Here is an 18,722-nt window from a genome sequence, read left to right as displayed (position 1 = left end):
GAATCATTCAAATGTTCTGATTCACAGCTCAACAAAACTTTTATATTATTATTATGTTGAAAACAATGGAGTAGAATTTTTGCAGGTTTCTTTGATTCTTATAAAGTTCAGAAGAACAGCATTTATCTGAAATAGAAAACTTTTGTAATATAAATGTCTTTATCATCACTTTTGAGCTAAATAAAAGTATTACTTTCTATAATTCTTTTCCTCAAAAATATACTGACTCCAAGTTTTGAATAGTATATAATGTTACAAAAGCTTTTTATTTTAGATAAATGCTGATCTTTAGATTTTCGATTCATCAAAGAATCCTGAAAAAAAATTACTCAGCTGTTTTAAATATTGATAATTATAGTAATAATAAAAATGTTTCTTATTAGATTTGTAGCATATTATAAAATATTCTTATAAAAATGTAGCATATTAGAATGATTTCTGAAGGATAATGTGACACTGAAGACTGGAGTAATGATGCTAAAAAATTCAGCTTTGAAATCACAGGAATAAATAACATTTTAAAATATATTCAAATAGAAAGCAGTTCTTCGAAACTGCTTGGTAGGCTTGGTAGCATTATTTTATTTTATATTTTATTTTATTTTTATTTTATTTATTTTATTGTTTTTGCCAGTTGACATTTTTGAATCTTCTAAATGCCTCTTTTCTCTGACCATTTGTTAAATGCTCTTTAAAATGTGAATTTATCCTAAAAATAAAAACTGTAATTGAAAACAGAAACCTCATTTGGACCCATTGCAGAATCTCAGGTTCAACCATTTCTTTATTATTTTTTAAATCTATTTTCTAGTTTTATTTTTTTATTTGATTTTATTTTATTTTGAGGAGGTAAAATTTCCTTAGAAAATGAATGGAGACATTACATAACATTACATCCTGCTTTTGGCAGTCAACATTTTTGAAGCTTCCAAATTCTCTTTTCTCTTTTCATTTGTTGAGAAAACAATTCATGTTCTATTTTTTTTATAGAAAGTGCCAAATGCTTTTTGCGGAAAAAGCAAAGAGGACACAAAGAAAGCCACGACACAGTACTAACACAATAAAACTGTATTACATTTGTGCTTAAAATGATTACAGTACAGTATGTACACGTCCTAAAAATAAACATCTCATGCTGAATAACACATAAAAAGAAAATCCATATACAATAGCAAGCAAAAAGGAATATTTTTTGTTTTTTAAATATGTACAACCACCATATACAAATTAAGTTTGTCCTCATATTTTCTCTGGGCTATGGCCTTGGTTTTCAAAGGTAGTCATAGCCCATAAAAGGATTATCAACATAGTAGGCTACAGTAGTGATTCGCGCTTGCGTGTCGCCTTGAGTCGATAGTAAACAAAACCCGGTAGAGGCAAATCCTCCAACCAGGTATTCACGTGCTCCAGTAATGCCTACAGTTTATGCGACCTGATTGTGTTTAAACAGGATTATGTCAGCTGATCAACATGAGACGTTCGTCACGTCTGGAGGAGATGCTCAGAGCGGTGATTCAGGTCAGGTATAAACATGTCAGGAACAGAGCCTTGAGTTACGCGCAATGACGAAAAGCCTATTAAATAAATACAGTGAAGAAACTAACAAACCCATCAGTTTACACACGTGCCAAACCCAAATGTTCAGAGGTCGCCTTTGAGCGCTAAGGTATAAAACAGGGTTTCAAAACATCACTAATGAAATCACACCACTTGATGCCCACAGATTTGTTAGAAAGCTAACTCCATGTCTTAACCAGTTTTGCGAAGTTGTCCTAAACTCTATCTGAGACATTGTGCTGGGTAGCTCCACCCACTGTGAAATCTCATTGGTTCTCGTAACTGTACATTAAACATCAAATATCTTGATTGGCTGAAGCTGGAAACGCAATTAAGACACAATGTTAACGCAAAATAGCTTAAAATAGAAAAGACGATGAGGAAACCCATTCAACCTGAGATCGTATGTTGACATGGCTCCTTTTCTTCTCACAAACTCTAAATACTCGGGGTTTTTTTAACTATGCACTCTTCACCCTGTAAAGCAAGTGAAATGGAATTGCGATTTGGACTTGGGTTTGTACATTTGTGTGTTTAGGTTCACAAAAGTCGTCTTCATAAGGCCGTCAGGCAGCGTCAGTAAAAGCGAACCACAGTCTTGGTCCGTCTTGGAACAATCTCCCACTTAGCAAAAACGTCTCTATGGCTAATCTGTACAGTACACCGTCCCTTATTCGGGCTCTTCGTATATACAAAGTAATGGGGACAAGGGCTGGAGAGGACACTAGTGCTTTTTGTGTCTGATTGCATGTCCCCTTCAGGTCCTCTCGCAGCTCGTTCCCCTCTTGCGAGCGGCGGGGTCGTGGGGTGGTCAGCGGACCTGTGGCGCGTAGCCTTCCTTCATCAGTCCTTCCTCGTAGTCTGTCTGGCACAGGATCATGTTGTTCTTCAGGAAGAACTTGTCTCCGACGCAGAACCTGCAGAAACAGAAAACACTGCGTTTACGTAACTCGAGAGGGACGCAGAAGGACTCATTAATAGCAAAACTTTGCAGGCTTTCCCCACAGAGCCACATCCCGCCCCCTCAAATATTAGCGTGCGTTATCCTGCGGACACTCTGGAAAGAGTCTCTCCAGAGTGCACCTAGCATCTTCTCCACCTGCAGCTGTTTCATAAATATACCCCACAGACGGAGCGCAGCCTGACGGGCCGCTGTCTCACTTGACCTTTTGGAAAGAAGATTATGTTGGTCAGGCAGAAGAGAGAGACAAAGGAGGCGGCAGAGAGGGAACGAGAGCGAGAGTGAGCGCTCTGTGTGTTTAGCCGTCCTGAGGGCCCCTTATCTTGCTCGCAGCGAGAGTTCGACAAGGTCGGAGCGCCAGCGAGCGCTCGTGTCTACCGGCCAGCGTTCCCTACCGAACCCTCCCGCCTGTGGACGAGGAGAAAGACGATGTGTTTGAGTGTCTGCTGGTGCTGTTTTAACTAAAGTTTGTGGGGATGCAATGTTAAAGTTAAAGGAATAGTCTGGGTTCATTCCAAGTGATAGTTCACTCAAAAATGAAAATTCTGTCATTCTTTACTCAATCTCATGTCACTCCAAACCTGTAAGAGGTTTGTTCATCTTCTCAACTCAACTGGCATGTTCAAGGCCCACACTCTTAAAAATAAAGGTGCTTTAAAAGGTATTTCACAGCGATGCCATGGAAAAACCATTTTTTAGTTCCAAAAAGAACCATTCAGTCAAAGAACCATCTCTTTCTTACCTTTTTATAATCTGAATAACCTTCTTTCACCACAAAGAACCTTTTGTGAAACAGAAAGGTTCTTCAGATGTTAAAGGTTCTTCATGGAACCTTTTAGAAAAAAAAAGGTTCTTCTATGGCATCGTGAAGCACCTTTATTTTAAAGTGTGCAGAAAGACAGTAAGAACATCGATAAATTAGTCCATGTTTCATCACTGGTGAAGCTACGAGAATACTCTTTGTACTCAAAGAAAACAAAAATAAAGACTTCATTCAACAGTTTTCTACTCTTCTGTGTCAGACTTCAGTGCACATTGCAGGGTCAGAAAGCTCCCAGATTTCATCAAAAATATCAGGTTTGAAACGACATGAGGGTAAGTAAATAATGACAGTTTTCATTTTTGGAACATATTAATACATTTTTAAGGCTCAGTGACAGGTTTCGTACTTTGCATACACCCTATCCCTTTCTTATAATTGACTGCAAGCTTGCATTCAGCCAATCAAAACCAGTGGACTGAACCATGTTCCCACCGTACATTTTTTCTTTTTCAGTAATCTGTAGCATACAGAAGAAATGCTACTTGTTACATAACGACTTTAAATTTGAGAGCATGCTGTTTTAGCTTGTTTTTCGATCTCTCATTCATTAGCTCTTTCGTCGTGAGTCGTGTTTTTCACGGGATTCGTACCCAAGGATTCCACACCAAAAGTCCAATTCCATGCAGCTGAGTTACTGAGCAAGCTTGTTACATCTGGAGAGCTAAACATATGAAGCTCTAATCATAACTGACTATGAAAACGATTGTTCTACTGCCTCTAGTGTTGAATTCTGTTGGAAACTGCAGTGATATGTACTTATTGGTATGTGTCTGTTGTAACTTTATTTTAATGGTCTTCCAACAGATTTGAGTTTGTAAGTACGTCAACTTATTCTACTAACCCTAATATAACAGTCTACAAATACTCTAATTCGCTGACATGTAAATGCAAATTCAAGTGAAATGTGAACCTCACTATATAAAAGCACTTATTAATTCTCCAGCTTGACCTGAAATGATGTTACCAATCATTTCTAATAATGTTTATAGGGTTTTAGGCTGTGCATCGTTCTAAAATGGATCTTTACACAAAAGGTTAGCAAGTGTTTTTTTTTTTTTTACTTAAATCATCATATTGTTGAGATCTTTTGACTATCCTATTAAATCAGTGAGTATGTAACATTTATGGAGTAGTACTCTCATTTTGGCTTTTTAAAAAGAACATGTTTTTGTGGTAATTAAAATGAAGTGTGCTGTGTATTGAACACACGATATTCCTTTAAACATCCTCGGGAGGGGTTGAATAAGATCTGAGAGCCGTTACCCTTTCTGTCAATGTTGAATATAATAAGCGAGGATACTTTGTAAACGGCTTCCTCGCTCCCTCCCTAGCACACACACACACACATGTACTCGGGAAAACTTTTTTTATTCCTATACACGGCAATGTCAAGCGAGAAGGCGCAGCCATTAGTCTGGCCCAAGTATCAACAAGTAATATCCATTAATCGCGCTTGTTGACATGGTGATTAACACAAAGCAGAGGTGTGCTTAATGTAATGGTGTCATTCACTCCAATAAAAACGTCCTGTTTAAATGACACATTCTTGCCAGGAATCCATTAGTGTCTGTCTTCTCTGACATCCTGGCCCTCTCCACCTCCTCTTCTGAGCACCTCCATCTCGCCGGTTCGTTCTCTCGCTTTCTCGGCTAATAGGATCTCTCTGTGTTTATTTACAGCCTGTGTTTTCTGTTCCCTCTTAGCCTCGTCGCCGCCCCGTTTCGCAGCGCCAAATTGTTTCTGCTTGGTGAAATGTCAACAGCGTTTGTGACATCTGTGTGCCAATTATGACGAGGATATTGCAGTCAGCCCATCAGAGGTAGCGGTAATAAATGCCCTTGCGCTGCCCTCCGTTTTTCAGCTCGTGCAGTCATTACCGATCGCCACATGTTTCCGAGCACCTACATTACCCTTAGCTTGATGCGTCCCCCTCGCCCTCCCCTTTCAATCTCTCATCCCAGATGAGTTCAACTTCAGATTGCTTTAATTGCTTTTTAGTATTTCCCATCAAGTGCAGGGGAAAAAAAGTAAATGCGTTCGATATGGTGTTTGCTCAGGTATGACCATAAATTTGGGGCTTTTTATGTTTTTTTCTGAGGCTGCCGTTTTAACACATTAATTGAGTGTGATTAATTATAAAGAAAATAATGTGATAAAAATGAACGCAATTAATCATGCCCTTGACCCATATGTAAATTACATTTACAAAATATTATCTGAGTGCTGTGAGTAATTATTTTAAATATATAACTCTTTGCAACAAAGTCAAATGTGTTAACAGCAGTTTAAATGCATCTAACTAAGACTTGTACAGTCTTTGTTTAAATTTAGTTTATTGTGATTTACTGGATTTTGGTTTTGCAAAAGTAAATGAACATGAATTAACAATTGTTAATGTTTAAAAACATTAACCTAGATTAATAAATGCTGGAAAAAAATTGTTTGTTGTTAGTTCATGATACTTAATGCATTAAATAGAAAACTGAACCTTATTATAAAGTGCATTTTCCCTACATCTCTCAGCTTAATTTTTGTATTATTTCTGTCCTTTTATATATTTTTTAATTGGTATATTTTAGTCAGCTGACTATATGCAACTTGTCTTTCCAAAATAATAAAACAATTAAAAAAATAAATAAGTAAATAAATGTGTTAAATATGTCTAATAAATGTTTTTGGCTGTCACAGTAATGATTTTCTTAAAGGAATCATTGACAATTATTTTAAAACATTACTTAAATATAATATTTTATTAATAAATTATAAATAAATGTGCATTATTTCTGTCCTTTTTTTTTGTAAGATTGTAGACTTTATGCAACTTGCCTTGCCAAACTAATTAAACGACAAAACAAAATAAATAATTGTCTAAAATATGTCTATTAAATGTTTTCAGCTGACACAATAATGAATTTCATAAATTAATCATTTATAATCATTTAAAAACATTACTTAAATATAATAATTTATGAATAAATTATGAATAAATGTGCATTATTTCTGTTCTTTGTTTTTCTTTGGTAAGTTTGTAGTCAGCTGACTTTATGCAACTTGCCTTGCCAAACTAATTAAACGATAAAAAAAAAAAAAAAGAAAATGTCCAAAATATGTCTATTAAATGTTTTCAGCTGCCACAATAATGATTTTCATAAATTAATAATTTATAATCATTTAAAAACATTACTTCAGTATAATAATTTATGAATGAATTATGAATAAATTTGCATTATTTCTGTCCTTTTTTTGGTAAGTTTGTAGTCAGCTAACTTTTTGCAACTTGCATTGCCAACTAATTAAACTATTAAAAAAACGTCTTTAAATATGTGTATTAAATGTGTTTGGCTGCCACAATAATGATTTTCATAATTTAATAATTTAAAATATTTAGAAAACATTAAATATAATAATTTATGAATCAATTATAAAGCAATTTGCATTATTTCTGTCCTTTTGTTTCTTTTTTTTTATAGCAAGTTTGTAGTCAGCTGACTATATGCAACTTTCCACGCCAAATTAAACAATTAAAAAAAAAAAGTGTAAATGGCTCATAAATGTCTGTTAAATGTTTTGGTTGCCACATTAATTGATTTTCTTAAATTTATAATTTATAAGCATTTTAAATCTTTCTTAAATATTACCATTCATGAATAAATTATGAATAAATTAGCATTATTTTTGCCTTTTTTCCGTCAGCTGACTATATGCAACTTGCCTTGCCAAACTAAATAAACAACAACAACAAAAAAGTCTTAAATATGTCTTTTAAATGTATTCGGCTGCCACAGTAATGATTTTCATAAATGAATTGTTTATTATTATTTAAAAACATTAAAAAATGTATTCATAAAATTATATTTAAGTAATGTATTCATACATACATTTTATAATAATTTAAAACCATTACTTAAATATAATAATTTATGAATAAATGTGCATTATTTCTGTCATTTTTCTAATATATATATATATATATATATATATATATATGTGTGTGTGTGTGTGTGTGTGTGTTTTTAATAGCCTGACTATGCCAACTTTCCTTGCCAAACAAATTAAACAATTCAAAAATAAGCCAAGAAATTGTGTAATTGGATCTTAAATATGTGCATTTAATAATTTTAATAAATTATTCATTTATACTAATTTAAACACATTACTTAATGAATGAATAAATTATAAATAAAATAGTATTATCAAAAGAAATTAAATCTAAGTCTTTCAATTTCTAAATCCTCTAAGCTAAACATTTATAGCTATATGCAATCAAATGCAATTTTATTTGATGAATTAATCAGCCTTCTAATCAAATCAATTAGATTTTAATTGACTGACAGCTCTATTTTATTCAGCTAACAATGGCTTTACATGCGTCTAGTCTTTGGCTTATATTCCGGCTCTTTCATTTCCACGTCGTTCCCTCTCTCTGCCTCTCTCCTTTTCCTCAGGTGTGACAGTAATGATGAATATGTCTATTGAGACCCATCTTGTTAAAGAAAAGATGGCTTCCAAGGCAGTGGACTTAATGATGTATGGCTTCGTCAGCTATTTGCCTCTGAGGTCTGTGTTAACTAGAGTAGTAACATTCCTCTTCTGTGAAATAACATGCTGGAGCTGAGTGGAGGAGAGAGGACTTGAAAGAGTGAGGGAAAAGAGAGAGGAAATGAATCACAGAGGGAGGTCTATAGACGGAGAGAAAGAAAAGGGAACGTCATCGGATGTGAACGAGACATTATCCGACAGAATAGAGTGGATCTGCCGCAGTGTCTGCAATGCAACCGCATGGTTTCTTCTAACGAATGACGACCAGAACTGAGGTTCGCAGACGTTTCTCTGTTGTCTGCGGTGTAGTTTAGTTACCGCTGTCCCTAAGCACGTGCAGCCCAATTTGGCTCGGGCCTTCCAGACTTTCCGACAAGGACGGTGACCCGTACCGTGACCTCCCTGCCCTGCCACCCAGGCCTCAGCCTTCTCTGGATCTCCCGTGGGGCCTCAGAGCACCACGGCCCGGGCTCATCACCGGGAACTGGGACTCCTGAGGTTGGCTGATGAGGCCTGAGCGGACGACAGGCTCATCGATTAGCTGTCCCTTCAGGGCTGATCTGTGGCTAACGGCCGGCTGGAGTCTCAAAACCACACAAACACACTGGGCTCACGCTCACCGCCGTGGCTGTCCCCCCGGTTCCTGTTAACCAAGCTGAGGATATAACCTCAAGCCAGGTGAGCAGATCATATCCAACCCATGAATAATCATGCCAGATTAAGTCTGGCTGCGCGGAATGATGGGATACTTTACGGACGACACAGAGCATGTCTGATGTCATAAAGGTGTTGGAACTTACTGTTCAGTTTTCAAACAGTGATTAGCATTTATTCTTAAATAAAACTATTAAAAATTGTTGTTTATTACTTTAAAGCTGACATACAACTCGCAGAATGTGCAAAATGTTCATTGTTTTACCAAAATATGAGGGATCATATAAAATGCATGTTATTTTTTTTATTTAGTACTGATTTAATATACAATATAATAGTTGAATTTATAAAAATGAACATGTTCAAAAGTTTAAATACACTTGATTCTTAATACTGTGTTGTTACCTGAATGATCCACAGCTGTTTTTTGTTTTTTTGTTTTGTGATAGTTGTTTATGAGTCACTTGTTTGACCTGAACAGTTAAACTGCCCGCTGTTCTTCAGAAAAATCCACAATTTCTGAGAGGGTGCTTGCTGCAGAGCCATATGGGAGGAGCTGGAGCTCCAGCCCCCCCTTTGCTGGAGGTAATGGGTGGAGATAGACACCTAACCACACCCTAACCCTATCCCTAACCTTAACTCCACCCATTTGTTCACTCAGAGGTGGAGCTGGACATCAAGAGAGGTGGAGCTGGAGGCCATTTGGCTCTGCAGTGAGCAGTACTTGGGCAATTTCTTTGGTCTTTCAGCATTTTTGTGTATTTGAACCCTTTCCAACAATGACTGTATGATGTTGAGATCCATCTTTTCACACTACGGACAACTGAGAGACTCATATGCAACTATTACAGAAGGTTTAAATGCTCACTGATGCTTCAGAAGGAAACACGGTGCATTAAGAGCTGAGGGGTGAAAACTTTTGAACAGAATGAAGATGTGTACATTTTTCTTATTTTGCCTAAATATCATTTTTTTTTTTCATTTATTACTGCCCTTCAGAAGCTACAGAAGATACTTACATGTTTCCCAGAAGACAAAATAAGTCAGATTTACCTTGATCTTTAAACTCTAAAAGTTTTCACCCCCCGGCTCTTAATGCATTGTTATGCCATCTTAAGCTACTTAAGTACCAAAAGCACTAAAACAAGAAAATAGACAAAAGATCAAAACTGAAAATAAATAAAAGCTTAATAGTTTTATCTAAACATTTTAAGATTGAAACTGATACGTTCAGACTTAAAACATTTGAATCGTTCAGTAAAGACTGGCATATAGATTCAGTTGGTCCGAGTCAGATTCACCCAAAAATAACATTTCTGTCATTGATTACTCACCCTCATGTCGTTCCAAACCCTTAAGACCTCCGTTCATCTTTGGGACACAAATTAAGATATATTTGATGAAATTCAAGAGCTTTCGGACCCTGCATAGACAGCAATGCAACTGACACGTTCAAAAGCCAGAAAGGTAGTAAGGACATTGTTAAAATAGTCCATGTGACATCAGTGGTTCAACCGTAACACATAAGTGAAGAAAGTGTTGAATAAAGCTATTTTTGTAGCTTCATTAAACTAAGGTTGAACCACTGATGTCACGTGGAGTATTTTATCAATGTCCTTACTACCTTTCTGGGCCTTAAACATGTCAGTTGCGTTGCTGTCTATGCAAGGTCTGAAAGCTCTAGGATTTCATCAGAAATATCTTAATTTCCATTCTGAAGATGAACGAAGTGTCTTTGGGTTTGGAACAACATGAGGTTGAGTAATTAAAGACAAAATTTTCATCTTTGCGTAAGCTATTCCTTTAAAGGCAGGAAAAGGCAGGAAAAGCCAAACAGCCAAACGCTTCAATAGTGAGAGATTTGAACGAGAAGTAATTCATCCAAGTAAAAAAGAGTGACTCGTTTACTTAGATTCATTACTATATTATGTGGAAGTTTCTGGTTTTCATATGTACGTGAGCCAGACATAGTTCAGCACTCTCTTTGTGGAAATCAAGCTAATCACGGGCGGTATTTAATGGTGCTTTTGTGTGTCCTGACTAATGAAACGACTCTTTAGGAGATGATGGCCTTGCTGATGTGTGTGAGGAAAAGGAGGGGTGGCCCAGCTGTATTAAAAGCTTGATTGTAATAATTTAAGCATCAAACGGTAATGTCGGGACATTACTGACCCTCGTGGAGAAGCATAATTATACGGCGTGACCTCTACCGACCCGATAGCCTGCTCTCAGCATCAGAATGCCTGTCCCACGTCACTGACTGCGAGGAGAGCGTTTTGTAAGATGGATTAGATGGCTCTTTTAAAGGCCACGGCCTCTTTAATATTGTTTGAAGAGGGGAAATGAGAAGCGAGAAAGCAGGCTGGGATGTATATGAAAGCAGATAAAAGGGAAAAGCTAAATTCATTTAAAGGCAGTGGAGGTACAAACACAACCCTTATTTAAAAAAGGAGGCGGGGCATATTCTAAAGAGCATTTGATTGGAAAAAAATATTTTAGTGCAGGATGAGTCATCAATGTTTTTGATTGTAGATAAAGTATATTAGCATAGAGAAAGCCTAGAAGCTAACTGCGAAAATGTGTAATTTTACTCCTTATTTATCAATTTCATTCAAGGCCTAAGTGCATAGAATGAAACAAAAGGGGAAAATGAAATCAGGCCCAATTGAATAGTCAAAACAATAATGCGCAATGTGTTTCTCCTTCCATCAAAGGCTCTTGAGACGGACTTGCTGTTTGTGTTGATGTTTATCAAAGAGCATCACTGGACTGAGGCTGTACTCGGGTAATGCGGCGAGCTGTCACAATGACGGACGCGTCATGAAAAGCCCCGCCGTCCTTTTCTCTTTTGGAGGAGTCCATCAAAATTTGCGAGGCTTTCTCGAAAGCCACTGACAGAACAACAAAGTGTCTGAGACGTGTCGGGTGGCGGGTGTCTGTGGAGATAATGTCTCGTCAGCTTGTTGACAAATGAATTTTCTCTTGGTCAAATGGGGGGTATTTGCATATCAGACTGTTGATGCGAGCTCTCTCGGGTAACGTTTAGACCCTAGGAGATCCGAAGCAGGAAGTTCTTTATGATTTGTGTAGGTTTAGTTGAGTTTAGTCAGGATAAAAACTGGTTTAAGTGGTTTGTGTACACTCTTAAAAATAAAGGTGCTTCACGATGCCATAGAAGAACCTTTTTTGTTTAAATGGTTCCATTAAGAACCTTTAACCTCAGAAAAGGTTCTTTGTGGTGGAAGACGGTTATTCAGATTATAAAAAGATAAGAAACAGACGGTTCTTTAAAGAACCTTTAACTGAATGGTTCGTTGTGGAATCAAAAATGGTTCTTCTATGGCATCGCTTGAAGAACCCTTTAAAGCAACTTTATTTTTTAAAGTGTATGTACAGTGGGACTAACATGCATTTAGCTGCATATATAAATTTCAATGCATTGGAAAACTTAGAAAACAAGCTGGTTAAAGAGCCATGACGTGAGAAATCAAATTTGCCTTGATCTGTTGGCATATAAGAGGTCTTTGTACCAAAAAACACATCCTGCAAGTTTAATAGATTAAAACATCCTCCCCATTATAAACAAAATGGAGTGGAGTTAAAGAACGTTTGCTTTGATGCGTTTGGTTTAAACAGCTCTTTCGTGTCTTTGTACAGATATCGGAATAGCATTCCGTATTGTATTTTGTTTTGTAAACTAGTGTCATGGAGAGTTAACAAAGTAACATTTGTTGAAAGATGAAGCGGTACTAGATCTGACTGCAGCTGCATCACAAACTGTAAGTAAATTACTTCATAATGCTTTGTCTGGAAATTAACTTTTTTTTAAATCTTGTTGTCAAAACACTAACATGCAATAGCGAGGGGGCATTGATAAGGTTTCCTATGCAATGATGTTAGCCAATCATAGCAGTGGCTGATTCCTGACAAGCCTTAAAGGACCCACCTATTAAAACAGGTCATTTTAGACAGAGGGTCAGAATGAGTGTTGAAACAAATCATTTTCCCACATATTTATTTGTTGTTATTTTTTCAGCAAAAAACTAGTTACATTATAAGTAAACCTCAGGGAACATAACAAATAATAAAAATCAATTATTGCATTTCTTGCAATTACGTTAAACCAACTTGTACCAAGATGTGTGGGGAATCAGTTCTTCCCAAATTCAAAAGTTTGAGAGATTGAAGATTTTTTTTGTGATGTTTTGTGAAATATTAACATTTAAAATTACTGTTTACTTTTTAAATATATTAAATAATATTTAATTATTTATTATTAATTATTGCTCCAGTCTTCTGTGTCACATGATCCTTCAGAAATCATTAAAACATATTGATTTGGTGCTTAAGAAACATTTCGCATGATCAAAGTTTAAAACCACTGTGCTGGTTAATATTTTTGTGGATTTTTTATATGAATAGAAAGTTGAAAGCAACAGCATTTATTTGAAATAGAAATCCTTTGTAGCAGTTTGAACATCTTTGCTGTTACTTTTAATCAATTTAATACGTCCTTGCAGAATAGAAGTAGTCATTTCTTTCAAGAAATCTTACTGACCCCAAACTTTGAAATAAATAAATTGGATCTCGTTTTATGTTTTTAAATACGCTTTTAACCGTCATGTAAAAGTCCAAATACTTTTTAGGACCGCTGAATGTGAGTTTGCTCCGAAGGACACCTATGTACATCCATCTCCCTGCCAAAACATCCAAAAATATCAATAAACTGACAGGAAATTCGAGCTTCAGTCTGAGATATGGGCAATTAGCACCGGCTCTGTGCTATAAATCTTGTGGCGAACACCGGTGAAATTGTGATGGGCGAATGAAAGATGCATAGAGGCCTCGTCAGAGCGTGTAAAGCAGACTGACGCCGATTTTATTAAACAGTTGATCGGCTGGCCTAATGTAAAAAGAAAGATTTGCCTGCCTCTAAATGGGCTGTAATGCCGCACCGGCGGGTGGACCTGTCTGCGGCTCTGCTGATGAAGATTAGCTGACTTCTTAGATTAGGTAAGTGTGGTTCGTGCAGTCAAGTGAAGTGGCAAGACAATAACCCGGTGTTAATTGAGCGTAACCGGATCCTGCAATCTGCCCCTCTCATGTGTACTGCTCTCTGGCACCTGTGTTTGTATGGAGCAGGTATCTAATGAACAGCCTGTGCATGAGGTTTCTTCTTTATTGGCCACGTTTAAAGACAAATGGCCTCTTCTTTGCAAAGTGAATGAGGACAAATAACACAATTTACCTGAAGTAATGAAGAAAACTGCAGGGCACAGAACATTTAAGTGTTAGATTGCTGTTTTTGACTTGAAATAAACCTCTTCGGACATGAAGTTTCTATTAAATGCCAGTTTTTTAGTGGTAAGGGTGAGTGTGATACAAATGGGCTTGTGATTCTGAGGTTGTTGGTAAGATTTGCTAGAAATTGCGAATGATGGTGGTTCAATACTTGAATATAACTATGCCAGCGATTCAAAGGTTGCTGGTTCAAACTCCTGAAGGGCAATTCATGTGCTGGCGAGTTATCCCCTATATCACTGTTTTGCCCTTGAGCAATGTACTTCTTGCTCCAGGAAGACTGTACTTGTAGTAAACACACTGATGTAATTTGGATAAGAAAACATCTGCCCGAACCGTCTTTCGGTGGTAGGGTGGTGGGCTTTAATCCGAAGGTCATTTTTCAAACCCCAGAAGGTTTGATTCATGAACCGGAGAGTTGCTGGGATTCCCTATCGCCATTTTGCCCTTGAGCGAGACACGATAGAGGGGTTAAGCAGGACCGTCCTTGTAGTAAATGTACTGTAAGATGCTTTGGATTCGAGACAGCCTTTGAGTTTTAAGAGGCTCGGCACATCTGCACCGAGATACATATGTTTAAGTGCTTCAAAACTGAATGTGATTTGGCTAACCTCTGGTTACACAGCTGGCAGGCGAAGCAGTCCAGGTGATAGACGTTCTCCTTGGCTCTCATGACCATCTCAAAGGCTGGGATGAGTTTACTGCAAGCCGCACAGTTCCCCGTCACGCCGAACAACCTGACAGATTGAAAAAGATGTGAAGTTTTAGAGTCAGAGCCACTGGATCAACCATATCATTATGATTGGAATAGGATTATAGAGGTGATTCATGAACAAATGATTCTTATGAACCGGTTCTTTTAAGAGAATCAAAAACATACAAAGCAACCAGTTTAGTCTGATTCTCAAACAATGTCTCTTATGAACTAGTTCTTTCTTTTGAATCGAAGAGTGGATTCACAAACAAATGACTTGTATGAACTGGTTCATTTTAGTGAATCAAAAACAGTTCATTCCAGTTCACAAACAAATGACTCTTTTGAACCAATTCTTTCTAGTGAATCAAAAATTTACTGATTAACCAGTGCAGTCCAGTTTACAAACAAATGACTCTTGTGATTTTTAGTAAATCAAAAGCATAAAAATAACCAGTGTAGTCTGATTCACAAACAAATGGCTCTTGTGGAAGTTTCTTCCTAGAGAATCAAAGATATACAGTGCAATTCACACTTTTTATTCAGTAAAACAAAAAGTCACCAGTGTAATCTTGACACTTAAAAACCTTTACTTTTTTTTTCAGTGAAGCAAAAAGATCTAAAGCCGCCAGTGTAATCCGATTCACAAACAATGTCTCTTGTGAACCGGTTCTTTATGGTGAATCAAAGACATACAGAGCAACCAGTTTAGTTGGATTCACAAACAAATGACTCCTATAAATTGGTTCTTTTTAGTGAAAAAACAAAAACGTATATTATAGTTCACAAAACAAATGACTCTTTTGAACCAATTCTTTATAGTGAATCAAAAACATACTAACCAAACCAGTGTAGTCCAAGTCACAAACAAATGACTATGAACTAGTTCTTTTTAGGGAATTAAAAACTAAAAAATAAGCAGTGTAGTTTGATTCACAACCAAGTGACTCCTATGAACTGATTTTTTTGTGAATCAAAAACAGGGCAGTCCAATTCATAAACAAGTTACTTTTTTGAACCAGTTCTTTCTAGTGAATCAAAAACGTGCTGATCAACCAGTGTAGTCCAGTTCACCAACAAATGACTCTTATAAACTAGTTCTTTTTAGTGAATCAAAAAACAAAAAATAACCAGTGTAGTCTGATTCACAAACAAATGACTCTTTTGATGTTCTTTCTAATGAATTAAAGACATAATGATTAAAAAGTGTAGTCCAGTTTACAAACAAATCACTATGAACTGGTTCTTTTTAGTGAATCGAAAACAGTGTAGTCCAATTCAGAAACAAATGACTCCTTTGAACCAGTTCTTTCCAGTGAATCAAAGACATACTGATCAACCCGTGTAGTCCAGTTTACAAATAAATGACTATGACTATGAACTGGTTCTTTTTAGTGAATCAAAAAAGGGCTGTCAAATTTTGAAACAAATGACTCTTTTGAACTGGTTCTTTCTAGTGTTCTTTCAAAAATGTACTGAGCAACCAGTGTAGTCTGATTCATAAACAAATGACTGTTTTGAACTGGTTCTTTCTAGCGTTCTTTCAAAAATGTACTGAGCAACCAGTGTAGTCTGATTCATAAACAAATGACTGTTTTGAACTGGTTCTTTCTAGCGTTCTTTCAAAAATGTACTGAGCAACCAGTGTAGTCTGATTCACAAACAAATGACTCTTTTGAACAGGTTCTTTCTAGTGAATTAAAGGCATACTGATCAAAAAGTGTACTCCAGTTTACAAACAAATGACTATGAACTGATTCTTTTTAGTGAATCAAAAACAGTGCAATCCAATTCAGAAACAAATGACTCTTTTGAACTGGTTCTTTCTAGCGTTCTTTCAAAAATGTACTGAGCAACCAGTGTAGACTGATTCATAAACAAATGACTCTTTTGAACTGGTTCTTTCTAGTGAATTTAAAAATACTGACATACTGATTAAAAAGTGTAGTCCAGTTTACAAACAAATGACTATGAACTGTTTTTTTTTTTTTTTTTGTGAATCAAAAAAGAGCAGTCAAATTCAAAAACAAATGACTCTTTTGAACTGGTTCTTTCTAGTGAATTAAAGGCATACTGATCAAAAAGTGTACTCCAGTTTACAAACAAATGACTATGAACTAATTCTTTTTAGTGAATCAAAAACAGTGCAATCCAATTCAGAAACAAATGACTCTTTTGAACTGGTTCTTTCTAGCGTTCTTTCAAAAATGTACTGAGCAACCAGTGTAGTCCGATTCACAAACAAATAACTCTTATTTACAAAATCACTTAAAAATACTTAAAAATAACCAGTGTAGCATAATTCCCAAATCTTTTAATTAATCGTTTTACTCATTTTCCATAATGCATTCTTTTACGATATTTTAGTGCAATAAGCAAAAACACATAAGTGGAGTGTGATGTGACCATCATAGAGATGTCCAGGCCAGGTGAGGTTAGCGCCATGGAGCCGCTCTGCCCAGGGACGAGCCTATTATTTTTCCAGGCCGCTCGCGGGACATTACGGAGAGGATTCATTAGGGATTCATGGCTGTTACTCCAGCGCGACCTAGACCGAGCAAAGGGGGGAAGGGGGAAAAGAAATATCTGATAACGAAATCATATAACAAAATAACCTATTAGGCCGACTTCTTCGGGCACTTTTAGCCGTCGTTGTTAAAATGATAAAACTGTATGCCACTCTCCGGCTCTGTAAGAGATCGCAATCTGATAAATGATCTTGGGGCCTGGGATATGCAGGGTTGTTTATTAACCTTCAGAAACTGTTTCCCACAGGCAAATAAAAAAGAGCCAAGCAGATAGATTGTACTCTCATGAATACCTACAAAATTAAGGGCTACTGTCAACACACCTTGAGACGATGAAGGATATCTCCAATAGCTTTTCTAGGTATGAGGAGAAAGACAACGAGAGTTCGTCCGGTGGATCGGTGCCGGTTTAATTAAAGGAATTAAGGCCTTTTTCTTTGAGCTGTCTAAATATAGACACGTTTGCATTATCACGTCTCCAGTATTTTCAGCAAAAGTCCATAGCCAGAAGGCCTCAGCATGAAAGAGATGAAATGATGAGGTATATTTTTTCCACTCGCATCTTGCAATTATATATCAAAGATCTAAATGCAAATATAAAAAGGTTGATAGTTTCACTGTAAGATGACTCGCTTATATAAGGACAATGATTATGGCGCATTAATGCATGTTCTGAAAAGAAAAGACGCATTAATACAAGCTCTGAATATCAGCTGATGAATGATAGATGATATCCATATCAAAAAATGATGCTTGCAGGTCTTTTTGTGATCAGGTTGAATCAAACCACTATTGGGTTTGCCACTCTAGTGAGCTGCGAGCTCGAAACGTCTCGTCTCGTGCAAATTTAAAGTAACCAATACCTTTCCTGGAATTGGACAGTCATGCCTTTTTGCTTTGAGCATTTGAGGACAGAGCTCTGTGCTTTGCAAATACACAACGCATTGAGTGAAGACGACTGCTCTCACCTGAGAATCTGGCTGTGTATTACAAGCGCTGCGCAGAGAAATCAATAGATGCGTTTTTATTTAAAGAACAGACTGTATTTTTTTTCTATGGAATGGATTGCGATCCATCAGAAAGCAGATGTAAGTGGAGTATCTTGATGTACAATGATGTTCTTTGGGGAATTCGTTTCGCAGCTTCATTTTGACTGCTGATTTGAGCTATTCCCTTGTTTCAGAACTGACAGATTTACTCTTGGCTCATTTTTTCACACAGCACATTAATATACTCCTTTATTTTTGAGCTTCGAGTTGAGTTAGATCCTGTGAAAAGGCAGAGTCTTGAGAATTGAGTGCAAGCCAGCATATTTATGTATCTAAACTCGTCTTTGATGTATAAACACTGTACTTCTTTAAATACTAGATTAAAAATGTTTCAGCTCTATTTAGAGCTTTTAAGCAGCTTTCAGGTTTTTAATTTTACATTTTTACATTTTTATAAAAGTACTTATTTATTTATCATTTAGAAAATCAAAGCTATTATTGAGCTATAAATGCCATTTTCTTTTTTTATTGTATACTTTATGTGAATTAACTTAATGTATACTGGATGTATGTATATATGTTTTTTCTTGATAATTTTTTTTCACAAACACCTTTTTTATTTTTTATGCTGCACCAAAATGATTAAATTAATTTATTATGAATCAGCAGACATTAG

General features: G+C 36.3%; 1 protein-coding gene across 4 annotated transcripts in view; it reads right to left on the bottom strand.

Moving 5' to 3' along the window:
• Nucleotides 1-1,059: 1,059 nt before the first annotated feature.
• lmo3 (LIM domain only 3) overlaps nt 1,060-18,722 on the bottom strand; it is a 55,781-nt gene continuing 38,118 nt past the window's right edge. For all 4 annotated transcript variants that reach the window (XM_073838164.1, XM_073838163.1, XM_073838161.1 and 1 more), the window contains exons 3-4: nt 14,447-14,572; nt 1,060-2,474 (exon numbers count right to left, since the gene is read on the bottom strand). In XM_073838164.1, coding sequence (XP_073694265.1) covers nt 2,369-2,474; nt 14,447-14,572 — 232 coding nt within the window. In that variant the 3' untranslated portion in view covers nt 1,060-2,368. The remainder of the gene's footprint in view (nt 2,475-14,446; nt 14,573-18,722) is intronic.

This window comes from Garra rufa, chromosome 4, assembly GCF_049309525.1.
Source record: "Garra rufa chromosome 4, GarRuf1.0, whole genome shotgun sequence".
Classification (NCBI taxonomy): Eukaryota; Metazoa; Chordata; class Actinopteri; order Cypriniformes; family Cyprinidae; genus Garra; species Garra rufa.
The sequence above is the reverse complement of the archived record's forward strand: the minus strand, read 5'-3'. Positions and strand labels throughout refer to the sequence as shown.